The following is a 25,389-nucleotide window of genomic DNA, read 5'->3' on the forward strand; positions in this document are numbered from 1 at the left end:
CTGTAGTGATTTGACCTCCAACACTTGATTCTTTCTTAGAATTTCCATCTCTTTGTTTATATAATCCATCTGTTCTTGCATATTGTCTACTTTCTCCATTAAAGCCCTTAGGATATTAATCATAGTTTTAAAGAAATTCCTGGCCTGATAACTCCAATACTCTTGTGTCTTTTTTTTTTTTTTTTTTTTTTTGCTGAGGAAGATTAGCCCTGAGATAACATCTATGCCAATCTTCCTCTACTTTATATGTGAGTAGCTGCCACAGCATGGCTTGGTGAGTGGTGTAGGTCCACGCCTGGGATTCCAACCCGCCAAAGTGGAGCACGCTGAACTTAACCACTATGCCATGGGCTGGCCCCGTCCCTGCCATTTTTGACTCTAGTTTTAATGCTTGTTCAGTCTCCTTAAACTGTGATTTTTTTTTTCGCTTTTGCCTTTTAGTAAGCCTTGTAAATTTTGGTTGCAAGGCAGGCATGATGTACTGGGTAGCAGGAAGTGTAGTCACTGGGCCCTCAGTGAGGTAGTGGTGAGGCATGGGGAGGGACCCTTCCATGGCCCTGTGGTGGGGTCTCAGTGCTTTGCTGAGCCTGTGGGCCAGGACCCTGAGCAGGGCTCCCCAGTCTCCTGCCTCAGGCGGGGCAGGACAGTTGGAGTGGGCCAGAACTGCATGTCTCCCTCCCGCTGTGTGGAGGGCTACAAGGGGCTGGATGTGGGTATTCCCCTCGTCTCCCAGGCATCTGACACACCCCAGCAGTTCGCGTTCTGGTGAAATAGTTTCTTCTGAGGACAGACCTTGTTCTGAAGAAAAGAGTCCTGGGGCATATCTCAGAACAGTCCCGTTCTCCCTTCCCTGATATGCACGTGAAGACCTGCCAGGGCTCCTGGAAGTGAAACTCAAGGAAGCGTGGGGCCTCCCGTGACTGGGTCCCCCTCAGGCTCGTCCACACCGAGCCTCCAGCAGGCTGCACTACTGTTCAGGTTTCCCCACACTGAGCACGGTTCCCGTGTGTGTTTCTGCTTGTCGGTTTCCACTCTGCTAAGCTATGATTCTCTGTATCTGCCTGTCTGTCTCTCCAATTCTGGGGCAGTGGTTTGCCCTGTCACCCTACTTCTCCGACAGATCTAAGGAGATCTGTTGATTTTTCTATTTGCTTGCTGTCTTTATTTGGTGTTAGGATGAAGATTTTTACCTTCTGTGCCAGATCAGAAGCCAGAAATCAAGTCATTCACCTTCCAGAGGTTCAGTTTCATCGAATGTAGATGAGTGAGTCTGCACCCACAACGGTAATCAACTTTTTGTTAAGTAAAAGAACCATTCAGAAAAAAATCATGTTAAAAGACATATTTGTTTTTCATTCAAAATGAAAATTATTTTGTTGCATCTCATGAAAAATGTAAACATTCATAATTTAAACTGAATATTCTAAAAAGCAGCACTTTTCTAATCCTTCCTCCTGAATATAGATCTTAGAGCCTATGGAGAAGCTGAGCAAGACTCATCCTCTGAGATCCATAGTTGCTCATCAAAGGACTATACTCATTTTAGGTCTAAAATTACATAAATGCTAAAATCCTATGTGGTCCTGCCACCCATTATAAGATATTTAAAGTTCCGGGAGACAAAATGTTGGTGCTATTTCAGGGAATGGAAAAATTATATAGTTAATTCTATAGTAAGTTTCAAAGAGAGATCCCCAGGAAACACAGAGAACTGATGTAGTAGTTCACTTTTTTTTTAACCCTTTCATCAGTTTCTGAAAAATATGAACTTGCCCATCAGCAAAAAAAAACTGAAGTGAGACATGAATATAGGAAAGCTCCAAAGATCTGTGGAAACCGCAGAGCCCCTTGGTCGCTCATCAGAAAGCTGAGACTATTTCAGACCTTCCCCGGAGCCTCCTGTGAGTTTGAGGGAGTGGATTGGGGCATGAATGGTTGCTGGGCTTTTAAAAGAGGGACCTCATAGGGTTGAGATTCAGTCTGTGTCGAGTGGAGCAAAGGGACAAGGAAGAAAATAATGATCTCGCTAGGGAAGAAGAACTAAAAGGATTTCCTGAAGATCAGGGGTCAAGAGAATGAAATAGATAGGAGAGTTTTTGGACTTATATCGGCATCAGCTGCTGAAAAGTTTGCATTTCACATATTGCTTAAATGGACCCAAGTTTGCAGAGGTGACAGGTTGTCCTGCTAATCTAATGCATCTCCTAGCTTCGGAAGACAAGGGAATAATACACCTAATTATCATGTAGGAGAAAACAGGTGGAGATGATGTGGACACCACATTCAAGTGATGGGGTTGCTGGATCTTTGAGCAGAAATCCTTTATTCTCCCCCAGCACATCGAGTGTCCGTTCCCTTCTCAAAGGAACTGCCTGGCTTTCTTCCCACTATTTTCCTAGTTATTTGGGAAGAGAAACAAACTATCCCCATAGATTGCACTATGTTCTCCACGATTTCAACTCCTCAAGGAAAACCTTCTGTTGGCAAACCCAGATAGAATCAGGGTTCCTCTTCTATCTCCCCAAATGCTTGTGCTCATCTGGGCCATAGCCCTTATCACTCTGTATAGCAGTGGGTTTCAACTTTTGGGTTTTGAGCATAGAATTTTAGCAGAATGTTTGAAGGCATTAGCTCATATCTATTAATATAAATTTGTGCTCACAGGGTGGCACTTCAGCCTCGTGTTGCTATTTGAGAGGGATGTTTAACTTGCTGATTTATACACTCAAGGAGCAAACTCCTGAAGTTTTTCAGTAAATGCACAGCTTCTCAATAGCAGCAGCTCAGTATCGCGTCCCTTACTCCTCACGGTCTTCATCCTGCAGCACACCACATTGCAGGGGCTCTTTAGTTCCTCATCTGATGTCATTGCGTAGATCCTCCTTCGTAATGAAGTCTCTTCCTAGCGGCGGAGAGCTGGTGCTGTATCAAGACAGCCTACCTATTGTGGTTAAATGAACAAGTGATTTGAACTGAGCGTAAGATACTATACATAATAAGTCTATATATTACACATGGAGGAATTTAAGGGATTTTGAAAATACATACCATGCTCTAAAATTTGGGTATATAGTTTTTTAAATCCAATAATTCTTTGACCTAAACCACCACTAATTTTCAGAACCTTCATGGAAAGATTTTGCAAACATGGTTGCTCCTTCTGCTTTCATCCCGCTCTCTTCTTTGTCTTTTGCTTGGCACAAACATCCCTTGGCTTGTCGCTAAAATTTCAGTACAACTCAAAAGTTACATAAATGGAGGTGAGAAACTTCAAAACAACCCCTTTTTTTCAAAAGCTGAGGAATGTATTTTATGGGGTCTGCCCAGGAGAGTTCATTATTGCAAAGCCAGTTGTGGCACCTAAATAATTAACCTATAACCAACATATGTGTGAAATTACTGCCTCGAGCTCGCCTTGGTGACTGTTTGCCATGAAATTAGTTGGATAAATAATTTACGCCAAAATGCAGGCCTGAGATAACACCATTAAAACTGATAGGACTTGTTCATTAATTGTAAGAAATGAGGTGAGACACAGTTCCCCCTGTGCAAGCTCTCCCGTGGCGTAAACGGTGTGTTAGCTCTGTCGTCGCAGAGGAATAGATGAAGGCCCCAGAATTGCTCAGCTGATGCAATATCTAATTGAGTCAGGTGTGGTAAAGCATTATGCTAGATAGACGTGGAAGAAAGGGCGAAAGTCTGTGTAAGCCTTTGAAGTGATTAGAAACGAGCAAATGAGAACATAAAATTTCTTGCGGAGAAAAAATAGAACTATTTATTTTTGTTTTCAGTTCATGGCAACGATTCTTGAAATTTTGTTGGTCTAAAATCATCAGGTGTACTATCCCCAAGGAAAATCTAATTCAGTGGGTATAGGGTGGGGCCAAGAACATTCCTTTTAGCCAAGCACTGCAGGTCATTCTGACGCAAGTGTTTGGGGGACCAAGTTTTAAGAAGCACAGGTCTGTGCAGCTGGATGGTTTGCCCACCTCGTCAGCGAGGTCCCTGTGTTGTGTGCTTGGACCGCTCCAGCACTTAGCTCTGTGCCTTTCCTCAAGAAATATCACTTCTCCAAAGGGTACTTTGAGCCTGTCTCTGTGTAGAGGGGCCAATAGGCAGATGGAGCTTTGACTTTCGGGTAATGGGAGTGGTTTCGACACCTCACCTCTTAGCACATCCTCCTAGCACATTCTCTCAAAGGGGCTCCTTTGCAACAATTTTAAGATAATATATTCACATGCTGGTGGGGACTATGATAAAAAGATGTCAAAGAAAGTACTTGAAACCAAGAGTTAGATCTTCGATACACAGTGGAAACATCAGTGCTCACACAAGTGAGTGTCTTAGTCCATTCGGGCTGCTAAAACAAGACACCACAGACTGGGTGATTTATGAACAAGAGACATTTATCTCTTACAGTTCTGGAGGCTGGAGGTCCGGGATCATGGCACCAGCTTGGTTTCGTTCTGGTGAGGGCCTTCTTCCTGGTTCATAATGGGTGCCTTCCTGACGTGTCTTCACATGGCAGAACGGGGGATAAACTCACTTCTCCAGTTTCTCCTTTACTCTCACACTCACTGCACGACTGATACCAGATATGTGGGATTTTCCCCACAACAAGCAATCCTCTGCGACACCAGCTGGGTGTCCTACAATTCAATTCAGTTCTGACGCTAATTGGAGCTAGCGCAGACTCCATAGGTTAAGGCCCACAAACTGCCCTCCGCTTCAGATGCAGATTGTAAATAGTAGGTCCCCAGGTCACACACAACTTCTATCCGACTTGGCTACACATCAGACATTCTCATGACCCCCTCCTTAGATTGGATTATCTGCTAGAACAGCTCACAGAACTCAGGGACATGCTGGTCCCTCACTTATGTTTACCAGTTTATTATATAAGAAAGGAGGTGATAAAGGATACAGAGGAACAGCCAGAAGAAGACATACATAGGGCAAGGTCCAGGAGGGCCCCAGTGCAGGAGGTCTGTCCCCACGGAATTGGGGTGAGCCACCCTCCTGAGACACGGATGTGCTCCCTAACCTGAAAGTTCCCCAGACCCTGTGCTTCTGAGATTTTTATGGAGGCTTCATCACCTAGGTGCGATCAACCATTGCTTCAATTTCCAGCGCCTCTCCCCTTCCGGAGGGTAGGGGTAGGCGGAAAATTCCAAGCTTCTAATCATGGCTTGTTCTTTCTGGTGACCAGCCTCCGTCCTGAAGCCCACCACAAGTCACCCCGTTAGCACAAAGGATGCTCCTGTCACCCAGGAGATTGCAAGGCCTTTAGGAGCTGTGTGCCGGGGAAAGGGTCAAAGACCAAATATGAGAACAAAACATGCTCCTTATCTTCTGAGCACTCAGGAAATTACGAGGGTTTTAGAGTTCTGTGCTGGGAACCGGGGGCAGAGACCAATACTAATATTTTCTCTGACCTCGAAAGGGGCTCCCCAGCTCTCTGGGGCCTGTTTTACGAAAGCACTGATCCCATTCACGGGGCGCCACCCTTGTGACCTAGGTCCCTCCCGAAGACCCCACCTCCTAATATCATCACGTGAGACATCAGGATTTCAACCTGTGAACTGGGTGACAGAAACATTCAACCCATAGCAATGCGATGGACAGCAAAGAGTTGTGTTGCCTTCTGTTTGCTTCCCCAGAAGCCCGCAGGGCTGACTTCACTTCCCAGCCTGGAGCTTCCCTGAGGGAGTTCTCCGTTGTTGCAACCAGGGGTACCCCAGCCTGGTGGAGAATACAGCGTCCAAGGCAGTTTCGGTCTGAGGTATTACATAAAAGAGCTAAGTGAGCTTGTAATGTGGGTTGCTCACCTAGTCTGAGCTGGTCGGGGGAACCTGGGCTAGGAATTGCTGTTTAGGTTGAGAATTGAAAGGTCAGTGGAATTTAGCTAAAGCCACGAGCGTGAGAGGGAGGATGGGTGAGGGAGATGTTCATGGAAAGCAACCCGAATGTTGTTGAATGGGGTGACTTAGGAAGAAAGCCTAATTAGTAACGAAAGCTGAAAAACCAGTAAGGCTGGATCCCCAGAGAGTGATGGGAGATGGGCTGAGAAGATAAGCAGGGTTAGACCAAGGAGACTTTGCAAGTCACTGGAGATCTGAACAGAGTGACAAGGAACTTAATGAATATTGTGATTGCATATCACAGCAATCTCAAGGTTGAGAAATAGTCTCAAAGTTCATACAGGTCCTTGAACTTTGGAGTGGCAGACCTTACTTACATGCTAACAGAGCTCCAGCTTGTTTGAGGCCAGCGACCTCCCCAGGCCCAGGGCAGGAATCAAAATAGGTCTAATGCAATCATGTCCATTTTCTTCCCGTCTGCTGGCCACTTGTCATCCAGCCTCCCTTGTGCCGAGGAATGGCCTCTGCACGGGCCGTGTCTGGTGAATGGGAGATGATGGGAAGTGTGCTGAGGCTGGTACAGTTTCCTACAGCTGCTGTAACAAATTCCTACCAGCCAAGCGCCTTAACACGCAAACGTGTTCCCTTAAAGGTCTGGGGGCCTGAAGTCCAAAGGCAGCCTCACTGGGCTAAGGCCAAGGCTGAGGTCTCAGCAGGGCTGTTCATTCCAGCAGCTCAAGGCGAGAATCCCTCCCCTGCCTTCTCCAGCTTCTGCAGGCCAGCTGCATTCTCGGCTGGCAATTCCTTTCTCACATCTCTCCAACTGCCTGCTGGTCGTATGTCACCAACTTCTCTTCTGTGTCAAATCTCCCTCTGCTGCCCTCTCTAAGGAAACTTGTGGTCACATTTAGGGCCCACTCGGGTAATCCAGAATAATCTCCCATCTCAAGATCCTTACCCTAATCACATCTGCAGAGTCTGTTTGCCGTACAAGTTACCATTCACAGGGTCCAGGGACTAAGACGTGGATACGGTGGCATCATTCAGCCTACCACAAGTCCTCTGGGTATGTCTTTACTTCCCGGTAATTGAAGAGCCTTCTTTTTTCAGTATCCTTCTTCCTTGCTGGGAATTTTTAGGAGCCATTTTTTTTTTGTAGCCACGGTTTTTTGTTTATTTGTTTTTAGTGAGGAAGATTGTCGCTGAGCTAACATCCATGCCAATCTTCCTCTATTTGTATGTGGGATGCTGCCACACATGGCTTGATGAACTGTGTACAGGTCCATGCCAGGGATCTGAACCTGCGAACCCCGGGCCGCCGAAGCAGAGCACAACCGGGCCAGCCCCAGGCATGGTTTTTATTTAAAAAATGTTTAAGAATATATTTTTTCCAGCTTTATTGAGGTATGTTGGACAAAAGAAAATTGTATATATTTAGGTTATACAGTGTGATGTTGTTTTTTTAAGGTGTACAATGTGATGATTTAATATAAATACACATTGTGAAATGATTACCACCATCAAGTTAATTAACACCTCCATCATCTCACAGTCACGTTTTAGTGAGTGTGTGTGTGTGTGTATGTGTGCTGAGAACACTTAAGACCTACTCTCTTAGCAAATTAAGTATACACTGCAGTTGTATTAACTATAGTCAACAGCACTTAACCATCTTATAACTGGAAATGTGCATCCTTTGAGCAACATCTCTCCAGGCCCTCCATTCCCTAGCCACTGGCAACTGCCATTCAACTCTATGGTTCTTTGTGGCTTTTTTGGAGTCTACGTGTCAGAGAGCTCATACAGTACGTTTCTCTCTGCTGGCTTATTTCACTCAGCATAATGTCCTCCAGATTCATCCTTGTCGAGGCTTTGATGCTTGGAGCTGCTGCAGCCATTTTATAACCAGCAAATGACATCAAAGGATGAAAATCCCACACACTAGGACAGAAAGAGCCTGGGTTCTTGATAGCAGCGTTGAGCTGCTGCACAGAACTTTGAACAATATGCCTCAAAATTTCTGTTTTGGTAAGATAGTTAGTTGTCTTTTCTGTTTATGCCGCAGTGAGCTGGTGATGTACCCACTGCTCTATTTGACAAATGAAGTTTGGTGCCGTTTGCAGCCAGGAAAATGTCATAGTCGAGACTTCAATATTAATATAGAAACGGAGACCTCAGGGATGGAAGAGAGCGAAGGGAACTTTGAGTTCAGCCTCTTTAGGTTAAGGATTACTAATTTGAGGTGCAGAGAGGTGACAGATTTCTGCAAAGTTAACAACCAAAACTAGTTCACGGCTGGGATTACAATTTCATCTCCTGGCTCCTGGTTCAATAACATTTTCCCAGCCCATGAAGTCTTGGAACAATTGAAATGACAGCTCTGAGGAGAAAAAAGAGAAAATGCAAAGAACAAACATGTTACACTTTCCCTGGGACTCAGCCTATAACCAGGTTTCAAGTTCTTCTAACATAGTATAATTTAATGAGGAGAGCTCTTGACATTAAGAGGCAAAATTTATATTTAAAAGGCTAGGATCGTGACTCATGAAAGCACTTTAAGGATGTTGGCATCGAATGCCAAGAGTAACTGATGGTTGTTATTATACGAGAACAAAGACGTTGATTCTCTGGAATTAAAGGTGTTTCAGCGTCACGGCTGCTCGTGGGGCGGAGCAGACACCTGGATTTCTTTTCTCCTCAGGACAGCTTTCTCCAAATAAAACACGGTGTGTCTCATCCCGCATAATGGAGGGCGCCCGTCACTCCTCAAACACCATCATGTGGTTGGTGGCCGGTGGATAATGGAGCACTGAGTGTCAAGGTGACTGGCTTTCAATGCACACAAAACTAAAAATTATAGACCTGTCATTCCAGAGGCAGGCCACAATTAGCTGTCTATGCAACTTGAAATTTCCATTTTGCCAGCTGAGTAATCAGTTCACTAGAGTTTCTCATTTTGGATGCATTTCTAAGCCTTTTCTGCGCTGGTTTTTAAAAATGTGGATTCTAAAGTAAATACACAGTACACTTAGTCAGATGTATTCTTCTTAGAAACGCTCCTTACCAAACATATAGGCAAACCCCAATATTTTTATGATAGTAACAACAACAATGTGACAAAACAATTTAAGCCTTGGGTATTTTGTTTAGAGAGAGTAAAAATTCAAGCCCCAAAATAAGAATCATGCCTCAATATCTGGGAGACCAGAGTTCAGAAAGAGAAACAGAGGTTTTGGCAGTCAGGTAAATTGATAAGATCACTGAGCAAGGAGTAAAATCAGTCTTAGAAGTCAAAACTTGGGGATTTTAGTTTTGGAAACACTCACTGACTGAAAACCACCCGCTGGCCTGTTTTCTACGTAGATTTGGGTTCTACTTCAATGTCTGAGTTCTGTGTTTTCTGCATCCTAATCTTTCAGAGATAGAGAAAATGAGCTAACATAGGGTCGACCGGAAAACTGCATGGCGATTTCCCTTCAGTAGCTCTAAGGGAGCAAACTCCAGGACTGACAGCCTCCGATCAGGTTCTAGACTGTTCAGTTGAACCTGGATCTCTCTATCCCCTTGTCCCTGGCCCAGTCCACACACTGTCTCCTTCACTTGGTTGATCCCTGTCAAAATTTAAATTGCCAAGCCACCAGCACACACATGAAGTTCACAATTAATACAAATTAAGGAAAAGATCAGAAGTCTTTGGGTGAAATTCTCTCTACAAGTCTTGGAAATCTCATGATTTTCTTTACCTTTCCATCATAGTTTTGATTATTGGGAATGTTAGGCAAGGTTACATGGAATAAAAGAGATTTGCCCTGCACAGTAAAAGAGCTGGATTTGTATTGTATTGAAATAGGTCCTAACTAGACTGTTGATGGTGAAATATTGACTATTCTATTGTTTTGAATGACTGAGTGTCGTACTTTCCTGGGAATTGATTTCTGAGCCCCAGTCAAGGAGTGATTGAATTTGCAATTAGAGTCACTCTGTTGTGTAACTCAGATTATGCAAAGATTATTCTGAAATAGTAGCTGAGATATACCCAGGATTTGGTGCATGGCTTCTCTTTAATTTCTCACTTTTTGCGTGTATATTCAGTGTTTAAAAGACCCAAAGACTTCTTTTCATCTCTCTAGAAAAAAAAAAAAAAAGGAACATAATCTAGGATTACAGGAGGCCTAACTATTTGTTTTATAAGAATCTAAACCTAGCAATTGGTTAATATTCTATCTCCCATTTAGAAAAATGGTAAGGTTTGTCATTGATTCCTAATGATTAGCACAAAAAGGGAAAGACTTTTCAAAACCAAGATAGAATCTCTTTAATTCCAAAAGTGTCCATTTAAGAAATACAAGCTGTGGAGATAAGCAAAGGCTGTTTTCTCTCAAGAAAAGCATTTTCAAATGAACAGAACAAGCAAATGTGGGCTTAATTAGGCAGAGTCACATGGGCATTAATTATACACCTTTCCAGGGCGAGGATGGCATTGCTGCTAAAGAAATGAACTAAGGCAGGCCATTGGCTTCTTTCCTTTCTGTTGCTGCTGCTCTGATCTGAACTGGCTGAAGATGTGGCAGCAAGAGGACAGAAGAAAATTTGCCCTTTCCTTAGCAGCTGGGGGTAGATCGTCTTTGGAAAGCGTTGTATCCTCCATCAAAGAAAGTTTAGTGCCTATCTGCTTGGATATATAATAAACCTTCATATGTTTAGAATATACACACACTCATCTGTTATACTCTCTTTATACTTTAAAAACAGCTAAATAAAGTTTGTCCTAATTTTCAGAGTTCCATATATTCTGAACTTGGGGAAAGTGGCTAAAGTGGCCCATGATTCTAATTGATGACAGTCACATGGGGACCATGTCTGTTTCCTTTTGTGCAGTCTCTTTTCGAAGCACTTGCTAAGCATCTGCTTCCGTAGCCAGGCAGGAGGACACGATGCATATGGCGTCTACCAATGAAATGTACTTCAAACCAGCCCAGTGAAAGATCAGCACTTACCCAAGTACCAAAGCCTGTTAGTTCCAAGGGGCAAAAAATGGAGTGAGAAAGAATCCAGGATGAGATTTACAAAATTCGGGTTCTAGTCCTGCTACTGATGGTGACTACTTGTTGTCTGCCTCTCACTGTTGGTCAAAATCTTCGTCAGGGTGTGTGCGTGTGTGTGTGTGTGTCAGGTGGTGGTCAGAGTGTGTGACCACCGGAGGGAGCAGAGGCAGAGAGAAACTCATCAACTCTGAACAGTGTTTCCCAGAAGCAGGCTGACTCTGTTATCATGTCTGCATTCTAATTACACGAGTATTCTACACACTCTTAATTCTTTAGGTGACCTCACGTTAACTGCCTTTTATAGCTGAGGAAACCAATACCTATGAAGACAAAGTGACTTGGCCCAAATTGGACAGCTTGTCAATAGAAAGCTGGAACCAGACTCAAGCCTCTGATTTCCTGTGTAAGATACGTTTGCCTAAATGAGTTGTTTGAACCATAGGCCTCTGAAAATAACCACTTTCCAAACCAGCACCTCATCCCTGTAGCTTGCTTCAAATAGCTCTTTTAAAAGTTGAAATAACGATATCATTTTAACGAGCTCATTATAAATTTCGATCCAGTATAGAAAATATGATTTACTTATATGTAAATTAAACTAGCTTTTAAATTCCATGACCACAAAGAGAAAGAATTGCAGATATTTAGGATAGGATTCCATTCTTTATTTAAAAACACATCTTTTTGAGGGAGAGACATGCAAAGCACAAGAGTAAAAACACTGACTCAAATTGTGCGATGGCCTTTTAGGTATAATTTCTTGGTGAAGCTGGAAAATGCTCAAAGAAACATGCATTTGTAGACACATGGCAGAAATTTGCCTTAAACTTGAATCAGTTGATATTATTTTTTGAAGTAATATTCCTTTGGTAAAGTCTGGAGTCATGTAACAAAGTGTCCCTTTCTTTTGAGAGGAGATAAATTAGACCACAGTTTTCTTAAAAGATTTATGAAAAATATGGTGAATGACAATTGGTATACATTCTATTTCTACTAAATATAATAGACTTTTAGTCTTTAAGAAAAATTCCAATACACCTCTGTAAATATATTTTTTCACATTAGTTGCTACATCTGTAAAAAGGTAGGTGAGTCAGAAACAAAATCAAACTATGGGGAAGATTATTTATAGACAAATGTAATGAATAAAATAAACTCCAAATTAGAGCAGCCCGAATAACGAGTTCCACCTCTCTTCCCAGTCTCAGATTTTTACTATTTTGTAACCGACTTTCTGCATATTACAACTCACTGAGGCCATGGCGTTTTTCTGGGGAAAAGCACCCTTTTGCAAAGAAATAGACATTAACCAAATTTTACAGTTTCGTTAAACTATTTTCTGCAGATCACCAGAATTATGCCATTGCTACAAATTGTCTAGAAAATTATATGTGCATAAAGATTGGCCACTTAATGAATGTATTATTCTTTAAGATTACAGGTGGCCTTCTATTCCACACTGAAGTGCTCATAAATAATACGGTGACTACTGGCATCTTAGACACCAGCACTCTCAGTCCTGCAGTTAAAAGAAAAACCACCAAAATGTCATGCAGCGCAGCTTACCCCTCCCCAACCCCCATTCTCTGGCTAAGTTTTGTGGGGCTTTCTCTTTTCCTGAGAAATATGCTGTCACATCCTGTGCGCGTAACTGTCGCTGGATCTGAAGGGCACTTGAATTACACCCCAAGGTATTACCCCCCGGATGAGCGCGGACGCCGCCCGCCACCGCGCTCCAGCCTGCGCCAGGCCCGGGCCTGCACCGCGCGCGCCCACAGCCTCCGCAGCGACGCCGGGCCCCCGCGGCCCCGCTGTCCCCCCAGCGCCGCGCCCTCGCCCTCCTCGCTCCCCCCGCTCCCCCCGGCTCCCCCCCACGCCCGCGGACGGCGCTGACGTCAGCGGCCAGGCCGATTCCACCAATCAGCGCCGACTCCGCAAGGTCATCGCGGAGAGCCGGCTCGCGATTGGCTGCGCGGCGCGCCCGCCCGCGGCTGGGCTGGTGGCGGGGTCCGCGGGACTGGATGGGGGCTCGGGAGGGCATGGGGGCCTTCGGCTGGGGATCCCGGGTGGGGATGGGGGCCGTCGGCCGGTGTCCCGGGAGAGATGGGGGCTCGGGAGGAGATGGGGGCCGTCGGCTGGGGATCCCTGGAGGGAATGGGGGCCCGGAAGGGGATGGGGGCCGTCGGCCGGTGTCCCGGGAGAGATGGGGGCCGTCGGCTGGGGATCCCTGGAGGGAATGGGGGCCCGGAAGGGGATGGGGGCAGTCGGCTGGGTTCCCGGGAGGGAATAGGGTTCCGGGAGGGGATGGGGGCCGTCGGCTGGGGTCCCGGGAGAGATGGGGGCTCGGGAGGGGATGGGGGCCGTTGGCCGGGGGTCTCGGGAGGGGATGGGGCTCGTTGGCTGGGAATCCCGGGAGGGGATGGGGTCCCAGGAGGGATGGGGACAGTAGGCCAGGGGTCTCGGGAAGGATGGGGGCCTGGGAGGCATGGGGTCCGTCGGCCGGGGGCCCGGGAGGGAGGGGGTCCTGGGAGGGATGGGTTCTCGGGAGGGGATGGGGCTCGTCGGCTGGGGATCCCGGGAGGGGATGGGGTCCCGGGAGGTAATAGGGGCCGTCGGCTGGGGGTCCCAGGAAGGCCCGGGAGGGATGGGGTCCCGGGAGGGGATGGGGTCCATCGGCCCGGTGGGGGCGGGGGGTCGGGGAGGGAGGGCGTCCCGGGAGGGCATGGGGTCCGTCAGCGGGGGGGGAGGGGGGGAGAGGGGAGGAGTGCCTGGAGGGATGGGGTCCCGTGAGGGGATGGGGGCCGTCGGGCTGGGGTCCCAGGAGGTTGGGAGGCCCATATGGGGCGCTCCCCGTGGCGGCGGCCGGCTCTGTGCATGGGGCCCAGCGCTCGTCGATGGCGCGGCCTCGGCGGCGGCCCAGCACCACAACTCGGAGGTCCCTCCTCGTCGTCGAGGATGACGGGGCGCCACGCACTGCAGCCCGCGGCCAGGACGGAGCCTCCATCACGGGGATCGGCCCGGGGCGGGCGGGAACCAGCGCCCTGAGCGCGGACGCCCCGCCGGCACGGCCGCCCGACCATGGGGATCCTCCGGGGTCCAGGGCCGCCGCGCCCCCTCGGGGACCCGGCGTCTGAAGACACGCTCCGCTCCGCGGCTCAGTCCAGCCTCCCCACCCGCCGTAAAAGTCTAGAGTTACATTTTTAAACAGCGGCCTGGAAGTAACAGAAAGAAGGGAGGGGTGTCTTTGTGGCTGGGAAGGGACAGCGAGGACAAGCCCGTAGGCGCGCGGTTGCCCATGTGTACGGAGGAGTCTTGAGTGTTGTTCTCTGGGTGATTTCTCTTCAGCTGTTAGTAAATCAGCTTTGCCATGTGGTTTTTGCCCAAGAACCCAGCACTGAAAACCGCTCTCCAGATTCCGAACAGTATCAGTTGTTCTCAGTAGTGTTAATCTGTTTAGCAAGAAGCATCTTTGCTCCATTAGGAAGGGACGTCGTGAAGTTTCATATCCTCCCACTACTGGCTCTAACAGAGTCTGTGAAATATTGCACTCGGTAAATGTCAGCCTTCCCAGATGGGTAGCCTTGATTCCAACCTTTGTGCTTTGTGAGCCTGGGTATTATTTTTGCAAGAATAAGATGTTCAAAACACCATTAAAACAATTTCTGTGTTGTTGCTCATGAAACAGTTGAACCACCAGGGTTTCTCCCAAGGGAACAGTTAACTTTCCTCTAATCTTGGCTGTTTTCTTTGTTTCTAAAACACCATATCCCTTAATATGCCTGATTTTATTTGTTTTGTTGAAACATAAACAGATGCTTTAAGCAAAACATCATTTAAAAACAGTAGTCCCTGCTACTAGTCCATTAATCAGGATGAGGTATCAGGCTGGGAAAGAAATGGGTAGGAAAAGATGTTTGTAATGATGAAACAGCTTTGGACACTGGTCACCTGGATTTTAAAAAGTCTCAAATCCATATGTGCACACACAACTGTGAAAATGATGTTTAACTCATCCCATATTGCGTTTTTGGAACGTCAAAGGTTTTATCAACTTCCCTAATAAAGATAAAATAGAGATGCATATAGAAGCACACTGCTCACAAATCTGGCAGCATGTTTTTAGATCATCAGAACTAAGGTCCGCTGCTCTGACAGAACTCTTTAATCAGTGACAACTCTCTTTCGTTTTTGAGCTAGAGGGTTTATTTTTATTTGACCAATTATTGTATATTATTGTACAGTTAGATTCTTTGGTTTGGTTTTGTACTGAAGTAGCTGTTTTAATGATGACACCTCTTCTGAAAGAAATCTTTATCTGTGATTAAAAGAAACTTTTTGTAAGTAAAATAAAAGGAAAAAAATTTGAAATGTTTTCCCTTAATAATTAAGATCAGTGCTCCTAAAAGAGAAAAAGAATGAAAAAAGAAAGACTACATCACATGTGCCTAGATTACCGGAGTCCTCTGTCCTCAAGGAATCCGCTCTTCCTTGCCCCAGCTGCATCCTTCAAGCTCCTCACTGGGTTGTGAGCTACTTGGGGCAGGATGGTGTCCTGCTCCATCTGGTATACCCAGGAAACCAATAAATCGAAGCCTGCATCACTCCACAGACCTTGGTAGGACACCCATATGGGCCTCTGTGACACAAGACCACTCCCAAATTGAGATCCTGGAAATCATTGTAACTATATAGTAACATAGTTTAATCAGAGACAGGGATTGACTAAAATGTCCTATTGGGGAGTGGACCCTGATCTGACAGCTGTTACCTGTGCCAAAGTGTTTAATTTGAGCTCTAAATAAAGATTGGAGCTTCTTTATGCTAGTACTTAATTCTGTTACTGTTCAAGCACCAATCATCAGAACTACCTTAACGAAAAATAAAGTCTAAAACATCTAGATTAATATCTATAATTAGAATTATAAAAGTGGGCTGTCTGCATGATGTGTCTCAAAGATTTGTAAACAGAACTCTCCAGGGGACTTTATGTTGTGTTCAACATTAAAATGTATCTCAAAATTTACAATGTTTATGCACAACATAGAAGCGAATTCACATTTGTCTCCTTACGCTCAGTTGCTTTGGTCAGCATTCTTGGAAAGAGAGGCTTTGCCTTTTAATTGGTCTCTTCCAGATTTCTGGTGAGATTCCTACCACCGCTGACTGAGAAGTACAGCCCAAACAAAGCCCGTTGGGGTCCATTTTCAGGATGGCGCATATGGGAACAATAATTTATGAACAGTAATAGGAGCTGGGTATGCAATTCCAGGCCCAACACCAGAATAAGTGTACCCCACTGATTACTGAGTGCACTGAAGATACTTGAGTAAGTAAGAGCCGTCTGCAATTCTCCTTGTTTGTAAGTTGAAGTTCCTCAAAAGCAATTGAAGAAAAAAAGAATGACATGAAAATCACTATTAAGCGATATGTGCTAAGAACTGTATATTTTTTAAAAGGGGGCTTGGCAGTGAAAAATTAGCTGCGCCTTGCCACATAGGGAATGAAAAAATTAACTTCCACTGTTGTGTGATGTTGCTGTGAATTTGCTGTGTTGCAAGCTGCATGTTCACCCCTCAAGGGATCTGAAAACTTATCAGATTTTATTAATTTATTGGCTCTGCGCTGAGGTGTATTGTAAACCAATTGTAAGTACTTCATTTTGGTATTTATTCACTGCTTGCTAAAAGAAGCAGCCTTTCCTACAAACCCTAAGGGCTTCCATAAGCAGTTGTATTGTGGTTTTCCTCAACCCAAGTATATGAAGTCTAGATACACTTAAATATTTGATGTTTATTAATAGGTGTTGCCTTCATTCCTGATTTGCAAAATTGGGGGCCTGTTCTTTCAGCAGCAGCATCGAAGTGGGGTTGGAGGGGGTGACTGACGAAGTTTCCTCTTTTCCTATTTGTAGTAGATGCCAATTTTACCCCCTTCTTCTGGAGACAATAATCTGGAAACGTAGGTGGTTGAGTAGAAATGCTAATTTTAGAATGAAGGTGGCATTGGCTGGCAGGGTCCAAGAATGGTGGGAGGAGCGGGGAGCCACAGTTTGGCCCCTGGAGATCTGAAGGCCAGGCAAGGGGAATGAAGAAAAGACAGGACTTTTGAAGGAGGAATGTGCTGGGAGGGAGGGGCGGGAGGGGTGGAAGGGCAGGGATAAAAAGCAAACCTCGTTGGTAAGTGGAGGGGTGAGGGGACCCGACTGGGAGTCGCAGGGCTTGGTTCCAGGTAGGGCTCTGTGCTAATTAGCCCCCAGGAATGTTGGCCCTGATCAGTCCTGCTCAGCATCTGCTCCATTTCCTCCCCTCTCCCCAGGGTTGCCGGATAAAATACAGGACCCTCAGTTAAACCTGAATGTCAGACAAATAATGAATAATGTTTCATACAAACATGTCCCAAGCATTGCATGGGACATACTTATACTACAAAATTGTCAACGTTTATGTGCAATTCAAATTTTATTGGACATCTTGTATCTTCTTTGATAAATATGGCGACTCTACCACTCGTCCAGGCCTGGTGCAGGCAGACGTAGAGCTCCTCCAAACGTGGGGCCAATGTCAGCATCATATGAAGGTAGCCCTTGATCAAACTTCTGCTAAGAACTTTGAGGTTAGTTTATTTCTTGCCTCTCACCCCTGTCATTCTTAGATACCACTGCAAATATTTTCTCTTTGATGGTCTAATATCTAAACTCCTATGTCCATCCACTGTCCCCAATTAGTCATTCCCGTCCTTTCCTTTCCCAGCTCCTTGCCCTCATCCCCAGGAGTCCACAGTCCGTCACTCACAAAGTCCTCTTAGTCTAAAGGTTTGAGGCTCCTCCTCCCCACTCTTCCCTGAGGTCTGACTTCCTCTCTCTGGAGTGGAGGCCACACGCTGTGAGATGCTCCAAGAACTATGGAGCAGGCAAGTGGGAGATATTCTCACTGTCACTTCCAAAGCCCGTGGGAAATCCTTGTTCTTGAGAGCCTGTCTGTGCGTCCTCCTCCCCTTCACTGGCGACTTCTCATCTCCTGTTCACTCTCCACAGTGAGAAAGCCTTTGTCACCTGTCTCACTTCCTTCCATATATACGTGTATATATATATATATATAATTTCCATCATTATCCATGGGAATGTCAACATCCCCATACAAGGTCTACAGACGTCCTCGCTTACTTGCTGTGGTCCATCACAAATGGCCACCAAGTTTTTGCAGCTTCTGTCTTCAAGAGGTGGAGGCCATTTCCCCCTCTTTAAATTTGGGCTGGGCTTGTGCCTTTTTTGTCCATTCAAATGGGGCAGAAAGGACATCAAGCTACTTCTGAGCCAGGAGCTTAAGAAGACTTGCGGCTTTCTCCCTGTCTTTGTCTCTGTCTCTGTCTCTCTCCCAGAACACTTCTCCCTCGTGAGCAGGCTGAGTGCAGCTGATGGGCGATGGGAACCACATGGAGCAGAAACAAGTGGACCAACTGAGATCCAACTAGCAGGGAAGTGAGAGAGACCATTCTAGACCATCCAGCCCCAGCAGAGCCAGCTGCAGAGGTCAGCTGTTTCCACCTCGACCAGAAGAGCCGCCCCTGCCATCCAGCCAACTCACAGAACATGAGCTAAATAATAAGCATTTGTGGTTTTCAGCCTCTAAGTTGTGGGCATCACCTTTTTCTTTTTATATATGAATTCTATCACTATCCTTGAGAATTTCAGCGTCCATATAGAGATTTTGCTGACATCTTCCCTCGTATGATTTGGCTTCTTCATCTTTCAAGTTCCCCTTCATCTTAAAAAAGTACAGCTAGCATTAGTGGTTAGGATATGGAGAAAAAGGTGGAAGAGGATCAAGGAGAGTGAGACCAGGTCTCCAGGTTCTGATCCAACGAGGTGAAGTCCTTTCTGGATTGACAGCAGGTCTGATGGCGGGAAGGACAACCTTCTGTTAGAGGAGAATGGAGTCCAGGCAATTTAATCAAATTTTTCTGTCTTAAAAATATCTTCCCCCAAATCTGCCCTGGGCCGTACTTCCTCAAATAAATACCTGAGTGCAAAAGCTGGACAATTTCAGCCAAGGTTTAGTCCAAATGGGTTGTAATTAAAGATTTCTATAATTATGGGGTCTCGAAGAATCTAACAATTGTGTGAAAAGAGTGCATTTTTTTTTCTTGTTAAATAATTGATACCTTGAAGTCTGAAGAGATGAGATAACAACAAATACATTTCAATGGCTTCCAAGGATTAGAAGGGAGAGATGAGTCCCAGTGTTGGTAGGTGTGAAAAGTAAGGAGTAGCGTGAGGATGATGGAAAAGTGGAGATAAATTCTGCGAGCAATGAACCTGATGAAGAGGAGGCGGTGCTGGCAAGGAAGATGCTGAAGGAGAATGGGCGCTGCTGGGCACTTTGTTCATCTTGTGAAACGGCAAATTCAACTCTCTGGGCCTCCTTTTTCTCCATTGTAAAGTTAGCGGGTTGGAGTAAAGCTGGGACAGCAAATTTTTCACATGCTGACCACCACTTTCCCTTTCGCTGGCCAGCCAGACTCTGATAATCAATTACATCCCATTGTCCTGGTCAGAGTGGATGTGGCTTCTGAACCTCTTTCAGTCGAGCAATCCAGGCAACTCAACGAATGCGTGAGAGGCGACATATGCGATGAAAACCTATTCCTTTACCCTGGACTAGACGATCTCAAACAACTTTTTCAGTATTAAAGTTCTTTCATGCTTGATGTGGAAAAGTCTTCATACTTCCTTCCGTCTCTGCTTTAGGAGATGATACAGACTGTGGCATATCTTAACCTGAGCGCTTCCCTCAAACTACCTCAAGTTCCAGAAAAAAAGTTGATACAGACGTTTGTTCTCTTTAATCTATTCTCTTAAATTCTGAACATAGAAAACCAAAAAAGACATTTAAATTTAATTTTATCAAGATGAAGGGGAAAAGTGATTTTTGATGTTCCTAACCACCACGGTGTCAGATATACAGATTTCAAGGAACCCACATTCAATTTTGTGAGCTTTTTTCCTCTCCCATATATGTCATATAGTAAATCTGTTTTGAAGATACAATGACAGTTTTTTGTTGCTGTTGTTTCGTTGGATTTTTCTTAAAGCAGAACCCGAATCTAGCTTTAAAAACAAAAGTCTTCTCAAAACGCAAAACCAACCTTTCTCTCAAAGATCATCTGCATTCCTCCTCTTTGTTCTGACAGAAAGTGGCGCTTCCCAAATTACCCATCGTCTTGGAAAATTGTAGAGCAGGGGTGACACCCAGTTTTTAAAAAAAGCTTATTAACATATCTTGAATAACCTCACCCTCTGCCTATGACACAGTTTGCATAAATGTAGGATAAGTTGAGTTTTGAATTTTATTCCACCAAATAATCTTGAATAAAGCCAATCTTGAGTATATATTGAATATATAGTTGAATTCTATCAAAAAGACTGTTTTCCTAAACTCATACTTTTTTTGGTCATTTTGCACCTTTAAAAATATGTTTTGTTTTCTCCACAAGTATAATCAATACTCAGTGTGGAAAACACAGAAACACGACGGGAAACAATTACTCATATGTCTCCCACCCGAAAGTCACCATGGTTATCCTTCTTTCATATCCCTCAGCCTGCCTGCCATCCCTCCCTCCTTCCTGCCTCTCTCCCTCCCAACCCCCTGTCCCTCCCTCCCTTCTTTCCTCCCTTCCTTCCTTCTCTCCTTCCTTCCTTCTCTCCTTCCTTCCTTCCCTCCAGCATCATGAAGCATCTATTGTTTTCTGTTTTCACAGTTTTACCTTTAACAATATACTATAAAAATGCTTCCACATAAATGTACATTCTTTCTCAATGATTTTTTCTTGAGGTAAATCTCACATACAGTGAAATGCACTGTACTGTTTGATGATTTTACAAATGGTACAAAACGTGTACCCATCACAGTCTGGATATAGAACTATTCCATTTTCCCGTCAGTTCCCAACACTAGCTCTAAGATAACTAACATTTAGTTTTGCCTGTCCTTGAACATATGGAAATAGAATCACACGGTATGTGGGCTTTTGGATTTGGCTTATTTTGCAAAACATAATGCTTTTGAGATTTGTTCATGTTCTTGCACTCAGTAGTTCAATCTTTTTCTGTCACTGAGTAGAATTTCACTGTAGAAATTTACCCGATTTGGTTAGGTCGTCCATTCTCCTGTTGATGAACATCTGAGTTACTTCAAGTTTTTGGCTATTTTGAGTAAAGCTGCTAGAATCATTCGTAGCCAAGTGTTTTTGGACGTCTACTTCATTTTCAGCGGTTGTATAGTGTACTATTGAGTGTCTATACTATGTATGCTTTAACTCCACCCCTAATGCTGGTCAGTAAGTTATTTCCTGTTTTCACTATCATAAAGGATGCTATGGTATATGGGGCTGGCCCGGTGATGTATTGGTTAAGTTCACGTGCTCTCCTTCGGTGGCCCGGGGTTTGCCAGTTTGGATCCCAGATGTGGACCTACACACCACTCATCAAGCCATGCTGTGTAGGCGTCCCATATATAAAGTAGAGGAAGATGGTCACGGATGTTAGCTCAGGGCCAGTCTTCCTCAAGAAGAAAAAGAGAATACTATACTATAAATCTTTTTGTGTGTTTTTGCTCCCTTTTTTTGTTATGGTAAGATATACATAATATAAAATTTATCACTTATCCATTTTTAAGGGTACACTTCTGTGGCATTAAGTACGTTTTCACTGTTGTGCAGCCATCAGCATGATCCATCTCTGTGAATTTTTCTTCATCTCAAACTGAAACCACACCCTTTAAACAGTAACTCCCAATTCATGCCCCACCCCCCACCCAGACCCTCATAACCACTATTCTACTTTCTATGAATTGGACTATTCTAGAGATCTCGTATACATGGGCTCATACAATATTTTTTCTTTTGATCTGTCTTATTTCACTTAGCATACATAATATTTTCAAGGTTCATCCATGTTATATCATGTATCAGAATTTAATTCTTTTTCAAAGCTGAATAGTGGTCCACTATACACACAAACACACACACACACACACACACCACATTTTTTTTATCCCTTCATCCTCTGATGGACATTTGGGTTGTTCCCCTTTTTGGCTGTGGTGAATAATGCTGCTCTGAATACTGCTGTACAAATATCTGCTCAGGCCTCTGCTTTCAATTACTTTGGGTGTCCACTGGGAAGTGGAGTTGTTGGATCATATGGTAATTCTATGTTTAGCTTTTTGAGGAAGTTCTATACTATTTTCAATAGTGGTTAGCTCACTTTACTTTTCCACTCCGGAAAATGCACGAGTGTTCTGATTTCCCTACACTTCTGCCAATTCTTATTATTTTCTATTATTTTATTTTTCAATAATAGCCATCCTGATGGGTGTGAAGGAGCATCTCATTGTGATTTTGACTTCGTGCGTTTTTGTACATAACTTTGTGAGTATCCTTGATCATGTGTTTGGGTGAAGTTTCTAAAAGCGTGATTCCTGTATACAAAGTAATGTCCTTTCTGGAGTCCCCTAATCTGCAGAGCCACATGTCATTCTAGAAAGGTTATTCTAACTTATTCTATCAGCGATGATATGAATCCTTTTTAGTTTGGTTTTTTATTTCCTTTAAGAAAGTCTAAATTGTTCTAAATCATTCACTTGATGGTTTCCAAATCTGAGTATTTTGCCATCGTTGGGCAGTTGCTCAGTTATTCGGAAATATGTTCACATTTTGCATATTGGTGATCATATTGACGTTAATGGCCGCTGATTGACTGTTATCCATCAGTGACTTGAACTGGCATCAGCTAACTGTTATTCATCCATATTTTGTAGACTGTGAGTTGCTTCTCCTAGTCTCCATGGAATGCTTTGTCTTCTTAAGGGACCTTGGTCAGTAGTAGTAACAATAATTATTCCTCGTCTTTGCCTAGAACTTTAGCTACTTAAGCTCTTTCGCACGTCATCTTCCTAGAGCATCATAGCAGCCCTTCCAGGCAGGTGGTAGGAAACACAGTCTTATTCAAATTGTTGTAGGTGAGGAAACGGATGCCGAGAAGTTCGCTGTGAGGCTGGTGAGCTGGTGAGTGGCACAGGTAGGGCAGACACTGAGTTTCCCAGTTCCTATTCAGAGCTCTTTCTTCAACGCTGCAAAACCTTCCATAAATATAGAAAAACAGTCTTCTTAAAAAACACCATATGTGTAACATTTAATGTAAAAAAGTGAACTCAAATAGAATTTGCCACCTTGTCAGGCTCAATACTTATAATTTTGATACGATGCCAGGGTCTAATGAGGATAGGCATGTAATTTCATTATTGCATTGAAAATAGACATTTCAAAGCAGTCACAGTGGAGAAATTAACTCATCATGGACAGATGATAGCTATTTTCAATTACTTCTTGAGTTCTTTTCTCTATAATATTGTACAGCTGCAACTGTCTGTTGCTTGGTGTCCTGTAAGACATTTGAGCTCTAGAACAGAAAAAAAAATCTTTATGATGCTTTCTTAGTCATAAAAAAACATATTAATATGAAAGTTGTTGTGCCTTTAAAATTAAAGTAGGAAGTGAAAAAAATAGAATCCAAATTTTTAAATTAATACTCTCACGATATGAGCTAAAGGCAAGAGTTTTCCGCACTCTGAGTCTCGCTCCTTTCTGAGGAATGACATCCCTGCACAGGGGTCTGCTGACTCGGTTTTGGCTTTAGACTCAGAAACCCTGCAGAGGTAAAGAGATTCCTAGCTCACGGCTGTCAAACATAGGAAACTATGCCTCAAAAAGAAGTCTTTATGGAATTCCAGTATACGGAATAGAGAAACACGGAACAGCCATGGTTAAAGGAGGGACAAGGAGGCTGAATCCCTACGCGCAACAAGACAATCACATTCGTTCACCGTTCTTGAACATCTGCTATGCTTGGTGATGGGGACCCTGGGTGGCAAAAAGAAACAAGGTCCCTGCCTTCATGAAGCTCGCGGTCTAGTAGAAGAGACAGATACCAATTAGATGTGCCATCGAGTGTGGAAGCACAGTTCTGACTGTAAGACACAGAAGATGTACATGGAGCTGACGAATTACAACGGGCGACATGGTCTAGTCAAGGATGTCAGCGATGCCTCTAAGGGAGTGACGCTTGGGCTTGGATCTGAACGATGAGTAGAAATTTACTAAGAAAAGAGGAGAATAAAGAGTACGCCAGGAAGAGGGAAAAGTATGTGCAAAGGTCTGTGCCCAGAGGTGAGTAAGAGGAACTGAAAATAAAAAAGTGGTCCTAGATCAGGGACAAGAGAGGGATGTACAGAATGAGATGAGGCTAGAGGGGCATGGAGAGGCCAAACCTTGTAGGGGATGGCTGGCTGTGTTCAGGAATTGTGTGGTGGCCATAAGAACAAAGGGATGTCACCGAGTGTAAGTGGCGTGGCTCCATCTGTATTTTGAGATGATCACTCTGTCGTGGTGTGTAGTGCACTTTGGGAAGGGGCCCACGGGGAATGTCAGCAGACAAGTCAGTAGACCTGCCGTGATCCAGGCAGAGGAGGACATGAGGAACGGCAGAGAAATGCGGGAGCAGCTGTGCAGGACGTTAAATTTGCAGGACTGAGAGGACATTGCTGGGAGGTGGGAGGGGAGGAAGATGCTGAGAGCAGGTTTCTGGTTGGTGTGATAGCTAATGCCACTGATGGGGGGGGCGGTCATTCCTTTAGAGCAGAGGTCAGCAAACTATGGCCCAGGGGGCCAAATCCTGCCTGTTGCCTGTTTTGAAAGTTCCCTGGAACACAGCCACGCTCATTGTGTATGTATCATGTATGGCTGCTTTTGTGCTATAAATGCAGAGTTGAGTAGTGGTGACCAAGACTGGCAGGCGAAGCCTAAAATGTTTATTCTCTGGGCTTTTACAGAAAATGTTTCCTGATCCTGGCTTTGGATAGGGAATACTGGATAAAAATGTGGGATTGGGAGGAAGATAATGGGTTTGATTTGGCACATGTGTTTGAAGTGCTTTGACAAAGCAAAGAGATGAAGTAAGAAGTTACACACGGGCCCAGAGCGGGTCCAAACAGCGATCAACCATATGGAGAAGGTGGTCATGGAAGTCATGACCGGGGATGAGGTCAGTGGGGGGAAGGTTAGAATGACAAAAGGAAGATGCCTAGGACAGAGCCTGGAGAAACTCCCTCATTTTAAGGGCCAGGCAGAGTAGTGGTTAGAGAGTGTTTGCTGCCAAGAACGTGGCATTGCAGAAGCGGGTATGTTAGCCTCCTGAGGCTGCTGCAACAACATTCCACAACTGGGGGGGGGGGTGCCTAAAACACCAGAATTTTCTCTCTCACAGGTCGGGAGGCCAGAAGTCTGAAATCGAGTGTCGGCAGGGCTGGTTGCTTCCTGGGGGCTCAGAGAGACAGTCTGTTCATGCCTGTTTCTTCGCTTGTGGTGTTGCCGGCAATCGTTGGCGGTCCTTGGTTTGCAGACCCACCAGTCCTGACTCTACCTCT

General features: G+C 44.7%; 1 protein-coding gene across 1 annotated transcript; it reads right to left on the bottom strand.

Moving 5' to 3' along the window:
* Window positions 1-12,826: 12,826 nt before the first annotated feature.
* On the bottom strand, window positions 12,827-13,744 carry LOC139041247 (uncharacterized). The gene has a single exon (XM_070491528.1). It carries the CDS (start codon window positions 13,742-13,744, stop codon window positions 12,827-12,829), a length of 918 nt encoding a protein of 305 aa, XP_070347629.1.
* Between the last annotated feature and the right edge of the window lie 11,645 nt (window positions 13,745-25,389).

The sequence above is a fragment of the Equus asinus genome, chromosome 20, assembly GCF_041296235.1.
Source record: "Equus asinus isolate D_3611 breed Donkey chromosome 20, EquAss-T2T_v2, whole genome shotgun sequence".
Lineage (NCBI taxonomy): Eukaryota > Metazoa > Chordata > Mammalia > Perissodactyla > Equidae > Equus > Equus asinus.

Bases quoted from the DNA above. Each gene is read 5' to 3' on its own strand.
- LOC139041247 (XM_070491528.1), bottom strand. From the start codon at position 13,744: ATGGGCCTCCCAACCTCCTGGGACCCCAGCCCGACGGCCCCCATCCCC.